Raw genomic sequence first — 23,574 nt, forward strand, 5'->3', positions numbered from 1 at the left:
TGGGGGCCTCAGGGCAGCTCAGGCCTGGCTGGTGGTGGTGGGCTGGGGGCCCCAGGGCAGCTCAGGCCTGGTTGGTGGTGGGCTGGGGGCTTTAGGCCTGGCTGGTGATGGTGGGCTGGGAGCCCCAGGGCAGCTCAGGCCTGGCTAGTGGTGGTGGGCTGGGGGCCCCAGGGCAGCTCAGGCCTGGCTAGTGGTGGTGGGCTGGGGGCCTCAGGCCTGGCTGGTGGTGGTGGGCTGAAGGCCTTAGGCTCAGGTCTGGGCTGGCTAATGGTGTTGTGGCATGGGGGCCACAGTACAGCTCAGGCCTGGCTGGTGCCAACATCACATCATGTAAAAACAAAAACAAAAACATTCAATTCGGCAGTTGGCTTGGCTGCCCAGTGCCACCAACCTTGAGTCCTCCTCCTGCTGCTGAGCTGTCTGTCAAATGGCTAGCTAGCTGTCCAGTCCTTGGCTCGGATGTTTGTGCATGCTGGCTAGCAGTCACTCACTAGTAGTGAGCAGTGACGCAGTCTCACTCTCGCTGTGGTCTAGCGGGGTCTGGCTGCAGAGTCCTCACACTGTGCTGCTGGCCTGGCTGCTTACAACGGGCGTCAGAGCGGCAAGCCTCTCTGAAGATGAGCGGGCCAGCCCGGCCAGGTGAGGCAAGGACGCTGCACACTGCGTCCGGTGCGTGTCATGTGACGGACGTCGTCACATGACACAAATTTATAGGCAGGAACGTTGCTTGCGGGCCGCTCTGTGCCGGCGTGGCTGCACATCTGGCGGGGCGGGGTTCCGTGACTCTGATCCAAGTGACAGCCAGGCCAGCCCTCCTCCAGTCCTCCTCTTTCCTTTCTTCTGAACTTGCGGCGGCCGTGGCCTGCGGGGGGGCTTTAATGGGGGCTGATTAGTTGACAGCTGGGGCTGAAGCCTGGGTAAGCCCCAGTGTAGCGCCGCCACTGGACACAATTCTGTCTTGATACATTGCTATGCTGTTGCCTAGCAATGCATCTGTACAGCATTGGGGTCCACAAACTGTGCACCGTAGCAATCGTATCCAGTCGCTTCAGACGCACAGACTAGCAATAACTAGTGATGAAATATGGCATATGTATACTTTTAATCAGGGCAAGACAAATAATGTATTATGAAATTGTTTTATAATTGTGGTACTTGTCATGTGAAAATTTGGAAGAAAGGGAATTGAATAAGGGCCATCTTATCTCCAACCTAAGTCTTTAGACACAGAGAAGATTGGGTTTTATGCCATGTCTGCATAATAATTAATTAATTATTCATTATTTTAATTCTGTCTTTAAAGGGAGAACCAGGTGTTGGCCACAGAGGACCAATTGGACAGGCTGGACCTCCTGGCATGAAGGTAAGGCTCTTTGGTATATAGGAGACAAAAAATAAATCACAGATTTGATTGTCAACCTCCACAGAAAATTCTGCGTGGATATATGTGACAGATGTTGAGCAGCAGTGAACCCTATTGAACCCTAACTGCATCTACTGGGTTACTGCTTTTTGCCGTTCAACGAATCATAATTGCAGCTTGTGAATAATCCATCTTGACAGGACAAAAGATGTCACCGCCTGTGTTTAATTTTAGAATGTAAAAACAGGGAAAGGAAATATTTTACAGTGGGCAAAAGCTAACTACATAATTTATAAATTAATATTGTAAAAAATTAGCAGTTTTATGCATTACTTTATTTTTACTACAGTTTCTTTTTAACACAAACCCGTGTATGATCAGCACAAATCACAGTTAAAGAATCGTTAATACATTTGTGCCACAGGGTGAGCCAGGAGAATCAGGACCTCCAGGAGTGCAAGGTATTCAAGGAATCCAAGGAAACCCTGGTCTTTCTGGATCTGCTGGTGAAAGAGGGGAAACAGGACTACGTGGTCCTCCTGGCCCTCCTGTAAGTATAGAAAACATGATACAAAGCAACATCATTTAATGGTAGATAAGTGAACTCTGTCTGTTAGAGATAGGAATAACCTATTTAACCCTCTGGGCGATACAATTACATCACCCAGGAGGTGGCGCAGCGTTTTTTTTTAAATGTTTTATTTTTTAAATCATGTAGCGAGCCCTGGGCTCGCTACATGATAGCTGCTGCGCAGCGGCATCCCCCCACCCACTCCGATCGCCTTCGGCGATCAGAGTAAGCAGGAAATCCCGTTCAGAACGGGATTTCCTGCTGGGCTTCCCCGGTCGCCATGGCGATGGGGCGGGATGACGTCACCGACATCATGGACGTCGTGATGTCAGAGGGAGTCCCGATCCACCCCTCAGTGCTGCCTGGCACTGATTGGCCAGGCTGCACAAGGGGTCTGGGGGGGCTGCGCGGCACGGCGGATCAGCGGCGGATCAGCGGCGAGCGGCAGCGATCGGAAGTTACATGCAGCTAGCAAAGTGCTAGCTGCGTGTAACAAAAAAAAAAATTATGCAAATCGACCCACCAGGGCCTGAGAAATCCTCCTGCGCGACATACCCCGAGCTCAGCTCGGGATTATCGCCCAGGAGGTTAACAGGACCTGAGCAACACTAAAGCTGGTGCTCAAAATAGCTTACAGACCTGTGTACTGTTATGTGAATGCATACATTTCTGTACTGTTACATAACATGCAGTGCTTTCAGAATTTAGCTTTTTTGATAACTATTGTGTTTCCTATTGTATACGGTAAATTGATGGATATATTAAATTGACCGTTTCACATTTTTAAACATAGGGGCTTATACACGAATGTTCAGTAAGGCTGCTGTAACCAGCATATAAATTACAGCTGTGCCGAATCTTTAATTTTTTGTGTAAATGTGAGTTTTATCTCACAATGGGCCTGATTCATCAAGCTGCTAAAGCAGCGCAGCTTAATGTGCAGTAGTGTGCACTATGCACGCCTTACATTGTAGTGCTTGCTGCTGCTATATAGGAGTGTGTCTTCCCTTAGTTACACGCGTGGCTGGATAGTGTAATGGTTAAGGGCTCTGCCTCTGGCACAGGAGACCTGGGTTCAAATATTGGCTCTGCCTGTTCAGTAAGCCTGTACCTATTTCAGTAAGGGGTTTCTTGGGCAAGTCTCCTTAACACTGCTACTGCCTACTGAGTACGCTCTAGTGGCTGCCTCGCAAGCGCTTTGAGTCCGACAGGAGAAAGGCACTATACAAATACTGCTATTATTATTATTATTATTATTAACTGTGGGCACTCCTGCTCTTGTGAAGTATCACTACCGTGATACTTCAGTAGCGGACGCTACTGTGTTAACTTACATTGTTACAACTATGTAAATTAACACAGTAGCGTCCGCGAGTGAAATATCAAGTGCCGGACCACCCGCAGTTAATGTTACGTGCGTTGCTAAGGAAGCAATGCGCATAACTAAGTGAAGACATGCTCCTACATAACAGCGAGCACTGCTATGTAAGGCATGCATAGCGTGCACTACTGCACATTAAACTGTGCTGCTTTAGAAGCACAGCTTGATAAATCAGGCCCATTGTGCGATGCAGGATAGAGTTACTTATAACACTCAGCAACTTTGTTATCTGATGGAGAGAGTACACCAGCCTGTGAAACACTACTTGGGTGAATAGTGCAACATTTCAAGAATACTGTTCCTCAATTTAAAAATGCAAAGAATTTGGAGAAATCATCATCTACAGTACATCATCTCAGCAAATAAATGATACAAAACATATATATTCAAATATATATGGCATCGTTGTCATCAGCAACCTGGCATCATTGTCTTCAGCTTGCTGACCCGATCTCGGATATCTCTCTCTATATAAGTATTGTTGGAGGCCATATATACTGTATATAATCATTCATTTTCTGAGTTCTGTGGACAGCTTATTATAGTGTGTGCTTCACCTTTCCTTAACGTAGGACCATTTATTGATCATCAGCTATTCTTGTTGTACATAATTGTAGATATGCTTGATTCTTGCTGTGCCCCATTAATGTAATGTTTTTTTAACCTATCTTATTGTGGGATACTTTCCCTCAAGAAATTTGTCATACTTGTGCTTATGGGCTTGCACTATTTATTTATGATTATATGGATATTTTCTTTTTGGTTTATGCTTAGACTTTTCCATGGTAACCATCTTGGTGATGGTATTTTTGCTCTTTTTTTCATGTGTTTATTTTTAGAAACGTATTGTCTGTGAACACCATTTATGATATTATGCAAAAAACAAAACCTATATATAAACATCATCCAGAAACCCTAGTGCTATGGTCCTAAGTTTATTTTTTTATATACTGAGGTAATGTGGTCTAGTGAATCAAAGTTTGAAATTGCTAAATTCCTTTTGAAAATTGTGGAGGCAATGTCCTCCAGGCTAAAAGAAGGACCATCCAGCATGGCTTACATGAAACCCTCCTATCCTTCATTCTGGTCACATTCTCACCCACTTGCATCCAGGATTTCTTGTGTGTTTTATCCTTCCTTTGTAACTATTTCCATATCTTGTTCACTATGCTCCAAAACTGTGAAATGTTTAAGCGCACCCTTAAAATGCACATTTTCAGACAAGCATACTATATGTCATGGTCCCCATATCCATATCTGCACCAGATGCTAAAAGATCTACTAGCTCCTTTGTCACCTGGTGTAGTGTTTTTTCAAAAAAACTCCTCTCTAGAATGTAAGTGCGCAACAGCAGTGTGTGCTCTGTGGTACTTACTGTATCAAACGAGCATTTACCTGAGTTTTGCTTCAACTATGTATATCATTTTGTACTTGATGTACCAAGAGCTGCTGTTGTGTGTGCATATGCATTTTTTACTCACTATTGTCTGAAATGTACTTTGTACAGTGCCACAGAACATAATGGCACTAAATTAATAATAATAACAATGAATGATAAAAACAAGTTTTTAAAGAGACACTGAAGCGAGACTAAATCTCGCTTCAGGTCTTATATATAGCAGGGGCACGTGTGCCCCTGCTAAAACGCCGCTATCCCGCGGCTTAACGGGGGTCCCTTCACCCCCGCAAACCTGGGTCGGAAAAAAGGTCGCTGGACCTGATCTTCCTGGAGGCAGGGCTAACGGCTGCAGCCCTGCCTCCAGTCGCGTCTATCAGACGCGCATCGCCGCCTCTCCCCCGCCCCTCTCAGTGAAGGAAGACTGAGAGGGGCGGGGGAGAGGCGGAGGTACGCGTCTGACAGACGCGCATGGGGCAGGGCTGCGGCGGTTAGCCCTGCCCCAACCAGGAAGCGCTCCCCCGCTGCTCGGAGTGGGTTTGGGGGGACAGGGACCCCCGTTAAGCCGCGCTATAGCGGCGTTTTAGCAGGGGCACGCATGCCCCTGCTAGCTATGAGGTCTGAAGCGAGATCTATTCTCGCTTCAGACTCTCTTTAAGCAACATACTGTATGTTACCATTTATATAACATATTTAACCCCCCTGGCGTTCTATTGATTGCATCAGGGTGGCGGCGCAGCAGTATTTTTTGCATTTTTTTTAAATCATGTAGCTAGCCTAGCGCTAGCTACATGATTCCCCCCTCCCTGCGGCATCCAGCCCATCCCTCCGATCGCCACCGGCGATCAAGCCCGTCCGGAAATCCCATTCTGAACGGGATTTCCTTTAGGGCTTCCCCCGTCGCCATGGCGATGAACGTCGTGACGTCATCGAAGTCGTGACATCACAAGGAGTCCCAATCCACCCCTCAGCGCTGCCTGGCACTGATTGGCCAGGCTGCACACGGGGTCTCGGGGGGCCCTGTTACGTGTCGGGTATCGGCGCATTGGTGGGGATCGCGTCGAACACGCAGCTAGCAAAGTGCTAGCTGCGTGTTTTATAAAAGAAATTGTGCAAATCGGCCCAGTAGGGCCGGAGCAGTGCACAGCGGCGGTCATGGACGAGCTGAGCTCGTCCATACTGCCAAGAAGGTTAAGTTCAGTAAAGACTTTGCTCATTACAGCAAGAGAATATCAAACTACATTCTACATGTACCACCACAGCATGGCTCTGACGTAAAGGAGTCTAAACTGTCCTGTCTGTAGGCTAGATCTCTCACCAAATAAAGCAACTGACACATTACAAAATAGAAATTACAAGTCTCTGAACTCTTGGGGCTTGATTCACAAAGCGGTGCTAACCTACTTAGCACGTCTAAAGTCTTTAGACGTGCTAACCAGGGTGCTAAGTAGGTTAGCACCGGATTTCTCAATCAGTTTGCGTGCTAAGTACCGCGTGCAAAGTCCCACAGGCTTTAATGGGCACTTCGCGCGGAGCGCCTTGCGCTCTGTGCAGTGCAAGTACAAAACTTTGCGCGCATAACTTTGCGCGCAAATTAGCACGCGAAAAGCTCTTTTAGACGCGCTAAGGGGCTTTTCACAGGCGTGCTAATAGTTAGCACCGCTTTGTGAATCAAGCCCTTGAGGATCTTAAATCCTGTATCAGTGTTGTTGAATTAAGAAGTGATGCAACACAATGGTAAAGATGCTCCTGTTTCATCTCTTTTATTATAATATTTTCCAGACATTTATATTTTTCTTTGCACTTTTATTTTTGGTTATATATATAGGGTTTTTATGATTTGGAAATGCATACTCTGACACTTTAATGTTGCAGTGTGAATAGACAGTGGTTAAAGTGGCACTAGAGGAAAAATATGTTACTTCTAGGGAAATTTTCAAGCAGAGATTTCTATTTCAAAGCCTCCTGGAAGTGGCAAATTACATCACGTGACAGTTTTTTTTCCATCAGTAAGAAGCCTTTTTGACGTGGTAGTCCCCTTTCCATTTGGATTGCTCTAACTGCCTTCTCCGTGTTTTCTATGTCTCTCCAAGGGCCCTGGCACACTGGAGAGCATTTTGCGGGCCGTTTTCATTTACAAAAAAAATGCTTCCATTGACTTAACCACTTGCCGACCGCACGCTTATACCGTGCGTCGGCAAAGTGGCAGCTGCAGGACCAGCGACGCAGTACTGCGTCGCCAGCTGCAGCTTAATTAATCAAGAAGCAGCCGCTCGCGCGAGCGGCTGCTTCTTGTCAAATCACGGCGGGGGGCTCCGTGAATAGCCTGCGGGCCGCCGATGGCGGCTCGCAGGCTAGATGTAAACACAAGCGGAAATAATCCGCTTTGTTTACATTTGTACGGCGCTGCTGCGCAGCAGCGCCGTAAGGCAGATCGGCGATCCCCGGCCAATCAGCGGCCGGGGATCGCCGCCATGTGACAGAAGACAGCCTGTCACTGGCTGCACAGGACGGATAGCGTCCTGTGCAGCCCAGATCTCCGGGGGGAGCAGGTAGGAGAGGGAGGGGGGAGAATGTCGCCGCGGGGGGGGCTTTGAGGTGCCCCCCCCGCAACATGCCTGCAGGTAGGAGCGATCAGACCCCCCCTGCACATCATCCCCCTAGTGGGGAAAAAAGGGGGGCGATCTGATCGCTCTGTGTGGCCGCGGATCTGTGCTGGGGGCTGCAGAGCCCACCCAGCACAGATCCAAACAAACAGCGCTGGTCCTTAAGGGGGGGTAAAGGGTGGGTCCTCAAGTGGTTAAACGTAAAATCACAGAAAAATAGGTACGATTGCGATTTTTTGAAAAATCTGATTTTACCAAAATTTTAATGCAAGTCAATGGAAGCGGTTCTTAAAAAACTAAAACGACCAACAAAACGCTCTCCGGTGTGCCAGGCCATCACACAGTCACACCACACCAAACTCACATAGCCAGGCTTTTTTTGAACCACTGAAATCTTCCTGCACAAAGGGCTGTGAAGTGTGCTGGTCTGTGCTATTGTTGTTAAAATCCTAAAAGATATTTGAATAACCAGGCAGCTAAAGAAAAAAACATTTTTTTTACTTATTTTTTAGCTTGAAAACTGATACTTTCCCTAATATCTAAATGTTCACAAGATAATCAGAAGTACATATTTTTTGATATAGTGATCCTTTACTACTTTTTGAAACTTGTTTTTATGGATGTGTCAAAGTATGTTGCTTAGGACCTATGGATCAACATTATGTAGTTCTACACTTTGAACTGTTTAATTGACATAGAATTAGATATAGCATTATATTGATGGCGTCAATACAGGTAAAAATGCCATGCACCATTTGTGTTCAGCAATTTTACCAGGGGTTTGTGAATCAGCCCTTTTAACCCATTCGCGTTCCGTCGTTTTCACTTGAGAAATGTTCACCTCCCATTCATTAGCCTATAACTTTATCACTACTTATCACAATGAACTGATCTATATCTTGTTTTTTCCACCACCAATTAGGCTTTCTTTGGGGGGTACATTTTGCTAAGAGCCACTTTACTGTAAATGCATTTTAACAGGAAGAATAAATAAAAAAACGGAAAAAATAATTATTTCTCAGTTTTCAGCCATTATAGTTTTAAAATAATACATGCCTCCATAATTAAAACTCACGTATTGTATTTGCCCATATGTCCCGGTTATTACACCGTTAAAATTATGTCCCTATCACAATGTATGGCGACAATATTTTATTTGGAAATAAAGGTGCATTTTTTCCGTTTTGCATCTATCACTATTTACAAGTCTAAAATTAAAAAAATATAGAAATATATCATCTTTACATTGATATTTAAAACGTTTAGACCCTTAGGTAAATATTTACATTTTTTTTTTAATTGTAATGGGTTTTTTTTTATATTAGACATTTTATTTGGGTAGTTTTGGGTGGGTGGGATGTAAACAATATGTTTATAATGTAAATGTGTGTTCATTTTTATTTTTTTTTACTTTTAGTTGTAGTATTACTTTTTGGCCACAAGATGGCGACCATGAGTTTGTTTACATGACGTCACTCTAAGCATAACATACGCTTAGAGCGACGCACAGGGGAGGTAACAGCCAGAAAAGGCGCAGCTTCCGAGAGAAGCTGTCGCTTTTTCAGCGGGGGAGAGGAATCAGTGATCGGGCACCATAGCCCGATTCACTGATTGCCTGGCTAATGAACCGCGGGTCGGGAGTGCGCGTGCACGTGCGCGATCGGCCGCGGGAGCGCGCATGGTTCCTGGATGTAGTTTCTACGTCCAGGAACCAAAATAGGTTAAAGTTATATCATGTTATACTACCAACGTGAGTAATTATAATATACTAGTAGACCTAAGCACATTTAAAAAGGGCTATAGGTCTGTCTGTCACCGCCACCACCACCCCATGTCAGTGCACATGCGCGTGCACCCGACTGCGCACACGCCCACCCGGCTAACTGGCCCCTCCTCCTGTCCCAATGGCTGTCCGTGCAGTGCACATGTGCAGTAGCAAAAGGCATGGAGCCAAGGGCACAGGGACAGTAGTACGCAGGAACAGTTAGGTCTTATTAGGCACAATTTTTTTCAGAGGTGTTAATTATAATGTATTTATTTATAGGGAGAACGAGGAAAAAAGGGAAAAAATGGGACCCCTGGAACTTCTGGAAATCCTGGACTTCCTAGTAAAGAGGTATTAAAATTCACTCATAACTTTTGTATTATCCATAAACAGCAGAAGAGCATACTGGGGATCTGCTGATTTGCCCAGTCCAGTGAAGGACAAGTGAGTTATATAGGCCACTGAAACATAACTTAAGGGTCCCATACACTGAGCCAAAAATTCCATCAGATCGATTTTCAATAGATTTCATACTGAAATCCATTGGAAATCTGTTCCTAGTAAAAAATGTTCCTAAACACATCAGATAGATCAGAAATCTATCTGATGATCTATCTGCTGCTAATCTAACGAGTGTATGGCCACCTTTACTGTTACTGCCATTGCTTTCGCATAAAAGACGTGGGACTGTGTTTTAAGTAAGGAAGCAAGTAAATGAAAACAGCTTTTTTATGTAGTAGTCACTTTATTATAATTACACGTTTTTATAGCATTTTACGAAATCAATTTCTTAACAGTTCTTTAGTGGGGCTAACAGTACAATTATTTTTAATTATGTGGAACAATGGGGTAGATGATTGTACCAGTGGTAAAATTGCCGACCTTTATACAGTATATTGCAGTTACATACCGGTAGTATGTATTGCACAATTATTGCAACCTGCATTACCTGAGTAACATGTGCTTTGCTATGAGTATTGCGCTTTATGTAAGTTGTGTAACATGTTACTATAGCAATTTGAAAGTTACACAGGTAACATGGATTGTGTTAATTGCACACATGCTACATAGCTGCAGTCAATACCTGTAAAATTGCCATGCACTCCCTGCGCACAGCAATTTTACCACTGGTAGGTGCATCAAACCCAATATAATTGCATTTTGTGCGTAGAGATGACGCTTTATGTGGCACTTTTCAAAATAGAAAACATCATTCACAGCAGGTGACCGTCTTTCAAAGAGCCTACAATCTAATGTTCTCATTCAAGGCAAGGTCAGTTTTGAATGGAAGCCAGTGCAGTTGTAATGCACAAGTAAACCTTGGTAAAAACTAGGACAGAAAATGCTAACCTGGCAGCCATTCTGCCTTTGCTAGTTAAAGAGACTCTGAAGCGAGAATAAATCTCGCTTCAGAGCTCATAGTTAGCAGGGGCATGTGTGCCCCTGCTAAACCGCCGCTATCCCGCCGCTAAACGGGGGTCCCTTCACCAAACCCACCCCCGCAATAGTTGGTCATAGAGTTGGTCGTTCGTGGAGGCAGGGCTAACAGCTGCAGCCCTGCCTCCAGTTGCGTCTATCAGCGGCGCATCGCCGCCTCTCCCCCGCCCCTCTCAGTGAAGGAAGACTGAGAGGGGCGGGGGAGAGGCAGAGATACGTGCTGACAGACACGCGTGGGGCAGGGCTGCGGCGGTTAGCCCTGCCCCAACCAGGAAGCGCTCCCCCGCTGCACCGAGGGGATTTGGGGGTGAAGGGACCCCTGTTAAGCCGCGGGATAGCGGCGTTTTAGCAGCACACATGCCCCTGCTATCTATGAGGTCTGAAGCGAGATTTATTCTCGCTTCAGACTCTCTTTAAACCATTATATATTTGAGAAGTATTTTTGATACTGTTTACTGTGAAGCTATAATTAAATTCATTTAATTTCTGTTTACATTAGATGAGGCCATTATCATATCTAAAATCCTTAAAAAAACCACAAACCACTGATCACATTTTGTTGAGGCTGAGTGCACATATGAAATAACGTGAAAGGCTGCGTTTTATGTCATGTTTAATGTTAATGTTGTGTGTGTTTTTGGTGCGTTTGCTTTAGCTAAACGGGCTTTTTTTACCACTGATGCATTTTTTAAGTGTTTTGCCTGCATTTTAATGCATTTGCGGTTCGCATATACAAAACACATGTGTTTTGTATGCGTTTTTCTTTTACATTTTATGCAAATCACTAGGATGACATCTGGAAGTGGAAATACATCTTTAAACATTTTTTTTCAAAAAACGCATAGAAAAACGCACGAAAAATGCATACCATTGCGTTCCCATTGTCTTTCATTATGTGGGGTTTTAGATGCATTTATGAATAGTTTGCAACAAAACCAGCGTTTTAAAAAACACAGGTTTGAAAACGCATTTGCGTTTTTTATATGCATTTTTTTCTGCGGCCCATAGACTTCCATTAGTGGCATAAACGCAGCATTTTCTGCAACGCTAGCGTTTCTGCTCTGTGTGCACCTAGCCTGAGGGAGAAATCAGCGAGGCTAGTGAGGAAAACCGACCATTACAAGTTACTCTTAATGTCCTTTGACCAGCAAAGTCTTCTTGAGTCTACCTCTCCCTACCAAATAGAGCAAGCTGCTTAACACTGTTGAATATTTCTGTCTGCATTGCAGCTAATAGATAAAAAAAAACCTTAGCAACATGGTCAGATAATGCTTACATATCAGAACCACGTCATATTGTCTGTGACCAGCTGTAGCTGTACACAAAAGCTCTATGTTTGTGAGTGATTTGCAATATTTTACATAACATTTTAACAATCACGGCTTCAAAAAAGTATAAAGTACATTGTATATTTTCAATTTAGGGTAAACAAGGACCACCAGGCATTAAGGGTGAGAAGGTAAGTGTGAATGCGTTGTTGATGAAGCAGCTGTACAAATCTTTTACAAAACATGTAGAATTAATTACACCAACCATAGATGAAAAGTGGAGCACAGCAGCAAAGCAAAGCCTATAACTACACTCTTTAGGATATACACTGCCTAAACTATTGAGTTGTTTGTTTGTTTCTCTTTTTAAAACATACCCCATGTGTTTTTGTAAGGTTAAAGTAGGGAGGAAGAAAAATGTGTTTTTTTTTCTGTGGCAATTTAAGCTGCAGTAAAAGCTTTGCAAATTTGCCATTATCATAAATGAAGCATATATACATATTTTTTCAGAACCTATAACCACTTCAGCCTTGTCAAACACATTCACTTCATCACCATAGAAGCACCAAGAGAGATTTTTAGGTCAGGATCAAGTCATTTTTATTCTACACGCGTGGCCTTCTCTTATGCTTTACATGCAGACAAGTGTTAACTTGTTGCTAGCACAAAGAGAAGAGAAAGTCTCCTCCCACTCCCATCCCTTATAATATCATCTTTTTCTCTGGTCATAGGTGTTGTCATCTTTGGAATCATCTTTGATTCCTGCTACTTTCAGTTTCTGTCTGGGCGGGTAAATTTCTACTTCCAAGCCAAATTATTATCTGAGTTCCATTTCTCAAGAACTCGGTTCTCCTAGGTTTCAGAATCGTCACAGGAAATACTGGTATAGACCGGTTTTATGTCTCCTTCAGAAGACCCTGCAAAAACAAAAAATCTTGCCACAATTATTTGCTCTCATTATCATAATATACTTAAAAGCTCTTAGTATATAGGAATACAAAGTATAAAGGCTATAAACAAAATTCAATTATAAAGGCTATATTATTATTTCCACAGCATACAGTGTTGTTCACCTTATGCATCTGAGCAACTTTCACCTCCCATTCATTCGCCAATAACTTTATAACTACTTATCACAATTAATTGATCTATATCTTGTTTTTTCTGCCACTAATTAGGCTTTCTTTGGGTGATACATTTTGCTAAGAATTATTTTCTTCTAAATCCATTTTAACAGGAAGATTAAGAAAGAAATGGAAAAAAAATAATTATTTCTCAGATTTTGGCCATTATAGTTTGAAATTAATACATGCTACCGTAATTAAAACTCATGTATTTTATTTGCCCATTTGTCTCGCTTATTACACCATTTAAATCAGTGTTCCTCAACCCTTTCCTCAAGGCCCACCAACAGTGCATGTTTTGTGGAAATCCACAAAGGTGGTTAATCAGCTCTGCTGAGACACGAATTACCCCACCTGTGTATGTTTGTGGTTTCCTGCAAAACATGTACTGTTGGTGGGCCTTGAGGACAGGGTTGGGGAACCATGATTTAAATGATGTCCCTATCACAATTTATGGTGCAGATTTTTTATTTAGAAATAAAGGTGCATTTTTTAAATTTGTGTCCATCACTATTTACAAGCGTATAATTTAAAAAAATATAATAATATACTCTCTTGACATGCATATTTAAAAAGTTCAGACCCTTAGGTAACTATTTATGTTGTTTTGTTTTTTTTCAATTGTAATTTTTTTATTTTATTTTTTTGAATTAAAACAAGTATTTGGGTAATTTTTAGTGTGGGAGGTAAACAGCTAATTTTAAATGTAATATAAAGTAATTATTCAATAAAAAAATTATGTGGGTGTAGTTTACTACAGTCAAAAAGTCCTGGAAGCGAGCGATCTCGCTTTCAGGAACTAGAAAGAGGACGGGAAACTTTTTTTTTTTTCAGAAATACAGCGGCCTCTGATAAGAGACCATCTGTTTTTATGCAGGGAGCTTAGATCGATGAATGGGAAGTATATTCCCATTCATTGATCGGGGTCTAACGGCAGGCGGCGGGAGCGTGCGCGAGAGTGCGCGCAATCGCACGCCTCAGGCAGTATGAGCAGCACAGTCTATCTGGATGGATATATTCATCCAGATAGACTTAAGCGGTTAAAATGGTAAGTAGTTAGGGTAATATAAATAAGATTTCTTCTGTCACTGATTTGGAGAAACAAATAGAACTAGAGGACATGATCTGCGCATGGAGGAAAAACGTTTTAGTCATTTATTTAGGAAAGGGTTCTTTACAGTAAGAGTGATTCAGATGTGAAATGCATTGCTACAGGAAGTAGTTATGGCAAACTCTCTACCTGCATTTAAAGGGGGCGTAGATGCTTTCCTTGCGTTGAAAGACATCCATGGCTACAATTACTAGGTAATGCCTAATGATGTTGATCCAGGGATTTTATCTGATTGCCATCTGGAGTCGGCAAGGAATTTTTTTTCCCTTTTGGGGCTAATTGGACCATGCATTGTAAGGATTTTTCGCCTTCCTCTGGATCAACAGGGATATGTGAGGGAGCAGGCTGGAGTTGTACTTTGTTCTCTGGTTGAACTCGATGGACGTATGTCTTTTTTCAACCCAAATAACTATGTAACTATGTAACTATAGTTAATCCATGTTTTTCACCGTTGTTGACACCTATGCAGGATTTGCACACTTTCTTTCTGTCTACTAGGTTATTACATGCTGTTTCACTGTTAATGGATTTATGATTATGTGCAAGCACAACTGAAACTGTATGTATACCTTTTGAAGAACATTCAGATTTTTGTTAATAATTGAGCTTGAAAATGTTATCATCTGTTTCCAAGAGAAGTGGATTTAACTAAAGTCCTATATGAGGTGATTGTAATTCAGTTTCAATAAATAACTGTTGGTTTACCTATGGTACTATGGGGCAATGTTCAAGGCATGTGCAGGGCTCCCCTGCGCTCAGTAATTTTACCGGTATTAACTACAGTTATGTAGTATAGAGGGTGTGTGTTATCCCAAGGGATTCAACAGACTTCCTAGGGAGACAGGAAAAAACACAGAGACAGCAGGAGCCCCTTATGGTGTAGTATGTCAAGTGCTGATTGCACAGTCTTAAAGAGCAAAAGAATACTCACAAGTATGGTTTGCACAACTAGCAACCACAGTATGAAGGCAGGTGAGGAAATCCCGTCCTCACTCGGGTTCTTTGATCATCAAATATGTGGGTCGCGCTCCAGAAAAAAGCAATAGTTCTGAAATTGAACACTAGACTAACCCCCCAAAGCAGCTGCCACCTATTTTTTGGGGCGCCTTCTCCCTCCCAGTAGTTAGGTAGTGTGCTTTGTGCAATTAGCGTGACCAATGTTACCGAGGTAATATGAAGGTTATCGGGGTACTGTGTGCTACCACAGGGTACACTGGCAACTAATGTGTTACACAAATTATGTGTGTCTTTCTAATTGCCTAATGTGCGACACATGTGGAAGTACTGGTAAAATTGCCATGTGCTCTCTGCATGCAACAATTTTACCAATGCTTTGTACAGTAGTACATACACCCCTACATAGGTATACATTGTGGTATATTGATTTAACTGATACTTACCCAACTTGCATAGAATGCATTGTGCAAATAGTGCAACTTGTGCTACCCAGGTAATGTGCAAATTTGGACAGAGGCGCCAGGCAGGTTAAAATGATCTAAAAACAACTAAAAAGGAGGAGTACAGGTGGACTTACCTCCTGAAATGATGGACAATCAAGATTGTTCAAATCGCAAATAACAATTTATTTTGGCACTCCGCAACGCGTTTCGCAGGTATAACCCGCTTCATCAGGCAAGGAGTGCAAGCTAAAAATCAAGCATACAAACCATAAACAATATACAATAAACAAAACACGACCCTAAGAGCTTGCCATCATAATACCAAAAGCAAAAATGACATATGTCTGTCACAGAAGGGGCGATCTGCTGTGACAGGAGACGTGTAAATACCAAGGGCCTGATTTACCAAAGGACGATAAGCCCCTTTGCATGTCTAATTGTTTGTTTGCTCCTCCAAACAACCGCGAGAGCTATCGCGGGCGCCCGGACGCAATGCGCCACCCCGGACACGCAAAGCCCATAGACCCATATTGGGCCCCGCGCATCCAAGAAGATGCACCCCGCGCAAACGCAGCGCGCGCAAATGTATGCACGTGCAAAAACGCTTAGCGCGAAAAAATCGCGCCAAGCGTTAGCAAATCAGGCCCCATGTGTAATGAGGAATGCGACCAAAGTAGTACAAGAATCTATCATGAAACAGCACATAAATAACTTCTCATTCAATTGTCAGCATAAGTTATTATATATATCAGCGTAAGTTATTATATAGTGACAATACCCGTGTGTCCATAGTGGTGTAATAACTATCTACATAGCCGCAAAAGTATCATCTATAAAAGTGAAGTATAGCTCTTTGAATAAATAGGGAATTCCATCTTACCTCAAAAAGGTCCAATAGTGGCAATGCGCCTCTGTAACTCGCGCTGCTGCTGTCTGCTGTTTATAAAGGTGTCTATGAGCCTAAATTAAAGGTAGGATGTCAGGTGAGTACAGCGTGACATCACATCCCCCACACTGGGCTTATACGGGAAGTGATGCTGGGAAGCATGGGCGAGGTGGCGTCGGCCATGTTGATTGTGGGCAATTTTGCCAATAGCTGTAAATATGTATAAAATGTGGTGTTTTTGCCACACTATGCATCTCAACAATATTTCCATGCCTATGCGACCATATAGTGGCACTGATAGCGTTACTGGCTATCATTAGATTGTGATCTCTATTTGTTGTTTCTGTATTCATATAGTCTATGTAGTATATATATGAATGCTGCCATCTAGTGGTCAGAATATGGAATAGCAGGTAAAAGTAGTTCTACTCCTATACAAATGCATAAAACTGAATTAAATCCAATAACAGAGATAAAACAACAGTGTTAATATGGTTAAGAAGAAGTAACATCAATAAAATATATAAAAAAATATAAAAAAAATATTAAAAAAAAAAAAAAATAAAATAAAAAAAAAATAATAATTATATAAAAAAAAAAAAAAAAAATCATAAAAATATGCTTATCTAATATAATAATTTTAAGAAATGTATAAAAAATAAAAGAGAGGACTATCATAATAAAACATTGTTTGCTATTAGCAAGCGACTGTTTGGAGTAATAATAAATAATTAATCATTAAAATGCTTTTTCTAAAACCTCATTCAGACCATTGGGTATCAGGCACTTTAGAATTTGTATCCAATAAATTTCCTTTTGGCGCAGTATCTCGAAAGCATTTGTGTGGGATGGGGAAACTGATTCGATGAAAGTGATTTTAAATAAGAGAGGATTATTGTTGTGATGGATACCAAAATGTCGAGAAACGCTGTGTAAATTGTAATTATTTATGATGTTTCTCTTGTGCTGGCCAATCCTGCTGCGAGCCTCCTGGGTCGTACGACCAACGTATTGAGGCCCACATGGGCATGAAATAAGATAAATAATGAAACGAGAGTCACAATCGATATGTTGCGTGATAGGATATTCAATGTTTGTAGTGTGGGACTGAAAGGTCTTAGTGTTCACCACGAACTGGCAGGCTGTACATCTCGCTTTGTGACAGGCATGTGATCCTGGTGGTAGGCGGGGGCCGGTGGATTGGGAGAATGTCCTCAGTTTACTGGGAGCTAATAAGTTACGCAAATTAGGTGCACGTTTAAATGTGAGTGTTGGTTTGTTGGGTAATAATGGTTTAAGATAGGGATCTTGTGTTAATATGTCCCATCTAGACTGCAACGTGGTTCTAATAATATTGTGTTGTGAACTGAAGCGTGTGATAAACCTGGGAAATGGATCGTTAACGTTAGTAATATTGGAGTTAGGGGCAGTCTGGGATGTAGTGCTGGGGGTGTGAATTGCTTTGTATTTGGCGTCTATGATTAATTTGTTTGGGTATTTTCGTTCGGAAAAATTTTTTGTCAATATTGTCGACTGTGTATGGTAGTCATTTATGTCAGTACAGTTCCGGTAAATCCTTTTATATTGGCAGTACGGGATGTTGGTAGTCCAAGGTCGATGATGGTGACTGTTGAAATGAATGTAATTGTTGGCATCGACTTTTTTGAAATGGGTTTTGGTTTTTATATTGAGTAATTCGATGAACAATACCAGGTCCAGATATTCTATGGTGATGGGATGATATTGGAAAGTGAAAAGTAGACCAGCCGGATTGTTGTTGAGGTATTGCACGAATAGAGGAATATTGTTGGGGTCGCCTTGCCATATGAAAATCAGATCATCAATATATCTACGATAAAACTTAATGTTCTCTGTAAAGGGATGCTGGGAATGGAATTTTAAATGCTCTAGGTAACCCATGGTGAGGTTCGCAAAGGACGGAGCAAATGAACTCCCCATGGCTGTACCTGTACGTTGGTGGTAATATTTATCCTGAAAACTGAACGTGTTATGTTGAAGTATGAATTCTGCACAGTGAATAATGAAGTTAATCTGTGGATGAGGCATGAGCGGATTGTTGTTTAAGAAGAAAGATAAAGCTGTAAGTCCAAAGTCGTGTGGTATATTGGTGTAAAGCGAGGTGACATCGCAGGTTAGCCAGTAATAATCAGATTTCCAATGGATATTTTTAATCAGATGAATGAGGTGTTGGGAGTCTTTTAAAAAAGATGGGAGGGACTGGACATGTGGTTGTAAGTGTTTATCTACAAATACAGATAAATTGCTGGTGGTGGAGTCTATGCCCGATATGATTGGTCTACCCGGTGGTCTGATGAGTGACTTGTGTATTTTAGGTAAATAATAAAAGAAGGGGGTTTTTGGGTGTTGATTAATGATGAATGCCCTTTCGTTTTTTGTGAGAATCCCCTTAAGATAATGCTCATTGATAAAGGTTTTTAATTTTGAGTTATACTCTTCAGTGGGATCATGATCAAGTACGGTGTAATGTAGGGGGTCATCAAGTAGACGCGAAGCTTCTTCGAGGTAGTCTACTTTGTTCAGAAGGACAACCCCCCCTCCCTTGTCCGCTGGTCTGATTATTATATCATGAGTACGTCTGAGGGTATGGAGTGCAGACTGTTCTTTGTTAGTAAGGTTGGATTGAGCCGGGAATGAATTGAGGTCAATTTTCTGTAGATCCTCAAGCACTAGAGAATGAAATGTCTGTATAAAATTACCTTTTGATGCAGTCGGGTAGAACCTTGAGCGGCCCTTAAGTTGTGTAGTAATATACTTCTCCATAGTTACTTCAGTGGGGTTAACAGAACAGATGGGTATATTTTCGTTGTTAGTAATAATAAAATTAGGGTCCGGATCGTTGAGTGATTTCTGGTATTTTTTAAGGGCAAAGTGTCTCTTCAGTGTCAATTTACGTATGTATGTATTAAGATCGGTATAAAGTTCGGATAATTTGGATGAATTAGTGGGACAAAAAGATAAACCTTTGTTTAAAAGTTGGGTTTCATATGAATTTAATGCATAATCTGATAAATTAAAGATACTTTTCATTTGAGGATTGGTAGTGGTAGTATCGTGTTCGAGGTTTCTTTTTTTCTTTTTTCCTTTGCCCCGACAGCCTCTTTTTCGAGGTCTGGGAGGGGCCTCTTCATGTTGTGTTTTGGTTTGAGGAGGACCCGGTTTATAGTGGGGCTGGGTAACGGAAGGACTAGGGTGCTCTGTGTGAGTGTGGAGGGGAGGTCTAAAAAAGCTGTGGCGGTAAGGGTAGTGTCGAGATTGTCTGACCCCTCAATATTGCTGGTAGGATCTCCTACATTGAGTAGTGTCTGGGGAAGTTCTGTTGGCGACGGTATGGGTGTGTCATATGTGCTGAACTGAGAGGCCCCTAGGTCTTCTTCAAGTGGTGTGGTTTCACTAATAGAGGTATGGACCAATGATTGCTGATTGAGGAGGGTAGTGGGAGGGGCTCCTTTAAGAAACTTGTAGAGTGGAACTGTATTCGGTTTGAATTGGATTTTATTCGTTCTTGAACTGAGAGTTTTTTTCTTTTTGTTCGTGCTTTTTGAGCTGGAAACTCTCCGTGGTTTAGGAACTTGAGTTGATTTTTTGGGGACTATGCTGGGCCCAGATGGTATAGGTGCAGGATGAGGTGCAGCAGGATTGGTCGCTGAGGTTATTGGTTTTTGTATTTGATTTGCCGGTAATGTTTTTGGGAACAGGGTTTTCTCTAACATAGTGGTATGTGCGAAGCTAAATTTTGGGGGATTGAAGGCTGGAGGAGGTGGTAGGGGTGTAGGAAGTGCTTCTGTGGGGGGTGGGAAAGTGGGCGGCGGTAGTGGATATGGTGGTGGGTAAAGCGGAAAGATCCGTGGTGGTGGTGGAGGGATTTTTAGACTCATAAGTGAGGGCAACAGGTTTTGTGATTGTATGGGGATAGCTGGTGGGAATCTAGTGGCGCGTGCTCGTTCCCTGTGCTCAGCGTAAGCCAACCTGTCTCTGTTGAGCTTACGTAGCTTGGTGTCGATGGTATCAACCTCAAACTTTTTGACACGTGAAATCAAATTAGACATGAGTGGATGGTAGGATTTGCTTTTCGAATGCTGGGCCAAAGTGTGTCTGAGTTCCGCTATAATGGGTTGGAGGTCATTGACGATGGAGGTTCTTTTCTTTATAATTCTCTCCATCATTCCGCTCGTGCAAGTTTCTAAATAATCATACCATTCATCACTGTAAACTAAGTCTTTTGGAAAGGTGGATAGTGTTTTTATGCGAATACCGTCAGGTGAAATTTTTTCATTAATATAAGTTCGCTGCATTGCGATGTCCGCAAGATTGAAAAATTCGTCCTTGAGTGCAGTTTCAAGTTTGATGAATAGAGGTTTGAGGTCTATTTCCGGGATCGACGGGGTATTGTCCGATATGTTTCCTGGTGGGCTTGGAATGTCCGTATTGGTCTTAAACTGGGCCAAGAGACAGGATCTATGGGTTGCGCGCTCGTCGATGAATTCCATGTTGGAGGGCTGCTATCGGTTAAGTCGCTCTTGCGTTGGATAACGTAGAGGCTATATGATGCACTTGAAACAAAAAGAAAAACCGAGAGCCCAATATAGTGCAGTAAGTCTAACAATTGTTGGCGAAATAATTAACAGATGTGGATATACTCACAAACACGGGTTACCACATAGGCAACCACTTGAACTGCAGGTGGGGAGTATTAGAACCTGACCCCACTCAGGTTTAAGAAGTCGCTCTCTGTAGATAGAAAGAAGGGGACAGTCCCCTCCACCCAAGGTGGACTATATACTGTGCAAATTTGGACAGAGGCGCCAGGCAGGTTAAAATGATCTAAAAACAACTAAAAAGGAGGAGTACAGGTGGACTTACCTCCTGAAATGATGGACAATCAAGATTGTTCAAATCGCAAATAACAATTTATTTTGGCACTCCGCAACGCGTTTCGCAGGTATAACCCGCTTCATCAGGCAAGGAGTGCAAGCTAAAAATCAAGCATACAAACCATAAACAATATACAATAAACAAAACACGACCCTAAGAGCTTGCCATCATAATACCAAAAGCAAAAATGACATATGTCTGTCACAGAAGGGGCGATCTGCTGTGACAGGAGACGTGTAAATACCAAGGGCCTGATTTACCAAAGGACGATAAGCCCCTTTGCATGTCTAATTGTTTGTTTGCTCCTCCAAACAACCGCGAGAGCTATCGCGGGCGCCCGGACGCAATGCGCCACCCCGGACACGCAAAGCCCATAGACCCATATTGGGCCCCGCGCATCCAAGAAGATGCACCCCGCGCAAACGCAGCGCGCGCAAATGTATGCACGTGCAAAAACGCTTAGCGCGAAAAAATCGCGCCAAGCGTTAGCAAATCAGGCCCCATGTGTAATGAGGAATGCGACCAAAGTAGTACAAGAATCTATCATGAAACAGCACATAAATAACTTCTCATTCAATTGTCAGCATAAGTTATTATATATATCAGCGTAAGTTATTATATAGTGACAATACCCGTGTGTCCATAGTGGTGTAATAACTATCTACATAGCCGCAAAAGTATCATCTATAAAAGTGAAGTATAGCTCTTTGAATAAATAGGGAATTCCATCTTACCTCAAAAAGGTCCAATAGTGGCAATGCGCCTCTGTAACTCGCGCTGCTGCTGTCTGCTGTTTATAAAGGTGTCTATGAGCCTAAATTAAAGGTAGGATGTCAGGTGAGTACAGCGTGACATCACATCCCCCACACTGGGCTTATACGGGAAGTGATGCTGGGAAGCATGGGCGAGGTGGCGTCGGCCATGTTGATTGTGGGCAATTTTGCCAATAGCTGTAAATATGTATAAAATGTGGTGTTTTTGCCACACTATGCATCTCAACAATATTTCCATGCCTATGCGACCATATAGTGGCACTGATAGCGTTACTGGCTATCATTAGATTGTGATCTCTATTTGTTGTTTCTGTATTCATATAGTCTATGTAGTATATATATGAATGCTGCCATCTAGTGGTCAGAATATGGAATAGCAGGTAAAAGTAGTTCTACTCCTATACAAATGCATAAAACTGAATTAAATCCAATAACAGAGATAAAACAACAGTGTTAATATGGTTAAGAAGAAGTAACATCAATAAAATATATAAAAAAATATAAAAAAAAAAAAAAATAAAAAAAAAAAAATAAAAATAAAAATAATTATATAAAAAAAAAAAAAAAAAAAATCATAAAAATATGCTTATCTAATATAATAATTTTAAGAAATGTATAAAAAATAAAAGAGAGGACTATCATAATAAAACATTGTTTGCTATTAGCAAGCGACTGTTTGGAGTAATAATAAATAATTAATCATTAAAATGCTTTTTCTAAAACCTCATTCAGACCATTGGGTATCAGGCACTTTAGAATTTGTATCCAATAAATTTCCTTTTGGCGCAGTATCTCGAAAGCATTTGTGTGGGATGGGGAAACTGATTCGATGAAAGTGATTTTAAATAAGAGAGGATTATTGTTGTGATGGATACCAAAATGTCGAGAAACGCTGTGTAAATTTCAGTCCCACACTACAAACATTGAATATCCTATCACGCAACATATCGATTGTGACTCTCGTTTCATTATTTATCTTATTTCATGCCCATGTGGGCCTCAATACGTTGGTCGTACGACCCAGGAGGCTCGCAGCAGGATTGGCCAGCACAAGAGAAACATCATAAATAATTACAATTTACACAGCGTTTCTCGACATTTTGGTATCCATCACAACAATAATCCTCTCTTATTTAAAATCACTTTCATCGAATCAGTTTCCCCATCCCACACAAATGCTTTCGAGATACTGCGCCAAAAGGAAATTTATTGGATACAAATTCTAAAGTGCCTGATACCCAATGGTCTGAATGAGGTTTTAGAAAAAGCATTTTAATGATTAATTATTTATTATTACTCCAAACAGTCGCTTGCTAATAGCAAACAATGTTTTATTATGATAGTCCTCTCTTTTATTTTTTATACATTTCTTAAAATTATTATATTAGATAAGCATATTTTTATGATTTTTTTTTCTTTTTTTTTTTTTTTATATAATTATTTTTATTTTTTTATTTTTTTTTATTATTATTTATTTATTTTTTTTTTTTTTTATTTTTTTTTTAAATTTTTTTTATATTTTTTTATATATTTTATTGATGTTACTTCTTCTTAACCATATTAACACTGTTGTTTTATC

General features: G+C 41.7%; 1 protein-coding gene across 1 annotated transcript in view; it reads left to right on the plus strand.

Annotated features, from left to right (window-relative positions):
• Positions 1-23,574, plus strand: part of LOC137562283 (collagen alpha-1(VII) chain-like) — a 519,927-nt gene that overhangs the window by 289,502 nt on the left and 206,851 nt on the right. The window contains exons 75-78 of the mRNA XM_068273618.1: positions 1,304-1,363; positions 1,788-1,913; positions 9,362-9,433; positions 11,943-11,978. Of these exons, the coding sequence (XP_068129719.1) occupies positions 1,304-1,363; positions 1,788-1,913; positions 9,362-9,433; positions 11,943-11,978 (294 nt within the window). The remainder of the gene's footprint in view (positions 1-1,303; positions 1,364-1,787; positions 1,914-9,361; positions 9,434-11,942; positions 11,979-23,574) is intronic.

This window comes from Hyperolius riggenbachi, chromosome 3, assembly GCF_040937935.1.
Source record: "Hyperolius riggenbachi isolate aHypRig1 chromosome 3, aHypRig1.pri, whole genome shotgun sequence".
Classification (NCBI taxonomy): Eukaryota; Metazoa; Chordata; class Amphibia; order Anura; family Hyperoliidae; genus Hyperolius; species Hyperolius riggenbachi.